General features: G+C 41.0%; 1 protein-coding gene across 1 annotated transcript; it reads right to left on the bottom strand.

Moving 5' to 3' along the window:
* Positions 1–2,429: 2,429 nt before the first annotated feature.
* LOC115668587 (E3 ubiquitin-protein ligase SGR9, amyloplastic-like) lies at positions 2,430–2,855 on the bottom strand. The gene has a single exon (XM_030590023.1). It carries the CDS (start codon positions 2,853–2,855, stop codon positions 2,430–2,432), a length of 426 nt encoding a protein of 141 aa, XP_030445883.1.
* Between the last annotated feature and the right edge of the window lie 234 nt (positions 2,856–3,089).

Raw genomic sequence — 3,089 nt, forward strand, 5'->3', positions numbered from 1 at the left:
TGGCCTCTTGACTTGTGGCGACCGCCCTGGAATCGCCGGGATATTCTATTGATTCTTGTATTGCCGCCTCCAATAACAATTCCAAGCCAGCTCTCCTCCACATGATGATTTTGCAGGCCATCTCGACCAGCATTATCGAGGTGCGAGTACCGCTCGCTCCTCAACACGTTTTGCAAGTGCAAGGCCGAGTGCATGAAGATGCAGTCTACCGATTGCCCTTGTAGCGTAATGCAGGGGCCAGCCGTGCAATCTGCGATCACATGAGAGGCCTCATGGAGCAATCGCTGCTTCACCGAGAGGAGGTCGTCCAGGCTGCGCCGGAAATTCCCTCGCCGGAGCATGAAGAAGCGGGTGCGCGTGAACCTGTCCGAGAAAATACCGCTTTGCCTGTTCTCGCGGTCCTCTGGCAATGTGCTCGCGTCCTCTGGTGGACAAAGCACACGAAGGGTTATAGCCACTTTACGAACGATATCCATGGTGAATTGAGAACAAGTATTCGTGTGGAAAAGGAGGAATTTCCTGTGGATTGCTTGATAATGAATTTAAGTCTTGCGTGTACAAATTTATATTGATTTTAATCCTACGTCGTCTCGAAATTCTCTTTTCCTGGGCCCACTAGGGTTCTAATTAATCTTTTTTATTTAAAAAAGTAATTTAATTGCGCAAAACCCAGCGAATACAAGCCCAGAAAATTCAGCCCAAATAACCCTCACAAACCCAAGAGTCAGCAGGCCCAATATTGACCCAATAGCCCGAGTCCGTCGTTTCGTATCAGTTCAGGGGAAAAACTGAGACTAGTACAAGAACGAAGGAAACACATAGCAAAGTGGCACAGAGAATTGGATCATTCACGAGGATGTTGAACGGAGAACTGTGACTAATCCATGAACAAGTGGGCGGATCTCAAAGATATTATATCCTAGGGTTTTCTCGAATATTCTAGAATACTCCTGAGGACGGACGATATTGTAATTCTACCCTCTTGTAATAAATGGAGGTAGATGGTAATTGGGAGGTACGATCTTCACCGTTAGATCGATAAGAGATGTACAAATACGGTCAGTCCTATACTTGTATATGAAGGAGTCTCTCCCCTCATTTTCACATCTCATTTTTAAGTAAAATACAATCCTATTTTTGAATTTGTACTCAAAGATATAGTTTATTTGCCAATTGACATTCCCAAACTTCTATAGTTTATTAGTTTAAGTGTCAAAAAATCCATAAAATTCTTTAAAGGGATAATGACACAAATAGTCCCTGAACTTTGACTTAATGTGCAATTTAGTCCCTAAACTTTTAATTTGTTCAATGTAGTCCCTGAACTTTAACATAATGTTCAATTTGGTCCCTGAACTTTTAATTTGTTCAATGTGGTCCCTGAACTTTTAATATGTGTTTAATTTAGTCCCTGAACTATATGAAAATGTTCAATATAGTCCCTGCACTTGAATTAATGGAAGGACTATATTGAACATTTTCAAATAGTTCAAGGACTAAATTGAACACATATTAAAAATTCAGGGACCACATTGAACAAATCAAAAGTTCAGGGACTAAATTGAACATTAGGTTAAAATTCAGGGACTACATTGAACAAATTAAAAGTTCAGGGACCAAATTGCACATTGGGTCAAAGTTCAGGAACTATTTGTGTCATTTTCCCTTCTTTAAATACAGAAAACTCTTCGAATAGAGAAATTTGAGTAATTTAAAACATAGCCAAATGCCAGAAACTACTTTCCTTTTTGAATCTCAATGTGTTAGGACTTGAACTCCCATATTAATTTATTGAATCATTCCGTATTGTCTTTGAAAAAGTACCTTATTGATTATTATTGGCTTTAAATAAAGGACTCTTATTTTCATATGGTAGACAACATTTATTAAATAGCGATCTGCAAGAATTTTCTAGTTTTAGCTTCGACGAATTGAACTACTTGTTTAGATATATATCACTAAAATACAAAAAAAAAAAGTCTGCTTCTTTTTTGTTTGGAGCTAATTTAGGTTAAGTCGAAGTATTTTTGGCCAAACTAATGCACAAAACCATAAATCTTTGTCAATTATTCTTTCTTTCTCTTTTAAATATTAGATTGAAGGAGAACCTCATGAAGCTTTTCATTATCCACACCTTTGAAAAACTCTGAATTCAACCTAAAGGAATTTACAAATTAGATTATTTCAATTATTGTTTTAAACTCCCAATAAACGTAAAAGAGACTTTCTTCAATTATCATATCTCACTAACTGTGCCCTAATGTCGAAAAACATTTTTGTATATGGCTAATTAGAAATTGGTTGCAAACGGTCAAGTACCTATCAATCAGGTTAAGATAGGAAAGTCGAACAGGGAAAGAATCATCATACACTTTTGTATCAAAATCAATCGTTCAAACTTTTAGTACAGTGAACCGGTTTAGTTTCAATCACAATCTCCTAGGCATCGGAAAACGGCACAGCGGGCACAAGTTGCTCGCGTTCAGCCACCGGACGATACACTCGTGGTGAAATATATGCTTGCATGGCATGCGCGCCGCTTCTTCCTCGCGCGAAATCTCATCCTTGCAAATCACGCACCCGTCATCGCCATAATCCGAAACCTCGCGGAGCTTTGTTTTCTCGAGAGCGTCAATGGCCGCTCGACTCGCCGGGACCGCTCCAAAGGCATCGGAAACTTCCATCGATTCCCTGAGGGCCGCCTCCATCTCCCTTTGCTCTCTCCGATGGACAGAAACCTCCAAGACCATACGGATCAGTATCTGCCTCAAGTGCGAGTAGAGCTTGGTCCTCCGCAATCTCTCGGCTTCTGCAGCCGCTCTTAGCACGAGGCAATCCGCCTCGTGCCGTTCCATGGTGACGTGATGACTGGTTTCGCCGTCGCCAAAGATAATGTGATAGTGTCGGCGGAGCAATCTTTGTTTCATTTGACGTTCGAGGTTGCTACGGAAGTTGAATCGATCGAGAGTGACATAACAAACTCGGGTGAACTTATCGATGGTGTCGCCTCTTTGCATGAGTTCGTGCTCTTCAAGGAATGCGTCGCCGTTCGCCCTCCGGCGACATATCTGGGCATGGACACGAATATC

Source organism: Syzygium oleosum, unplaced genomic scaffold, assembly GCF_021117445.2.
Source record: "Syzygium oleosum isolate NSW1041296 unplaced genomic scaffold, Sole_v2.1 Sole_v2.02, whole genome shotgun sequence".
Taxonomy (NCBI): domain Eukaryota; kingdom Viridiplantae; phylum Streptophyta; class Magnoliopsida; order Myrtales; family Myrtaceae; genus Syzygium; species Syzygium oleosum.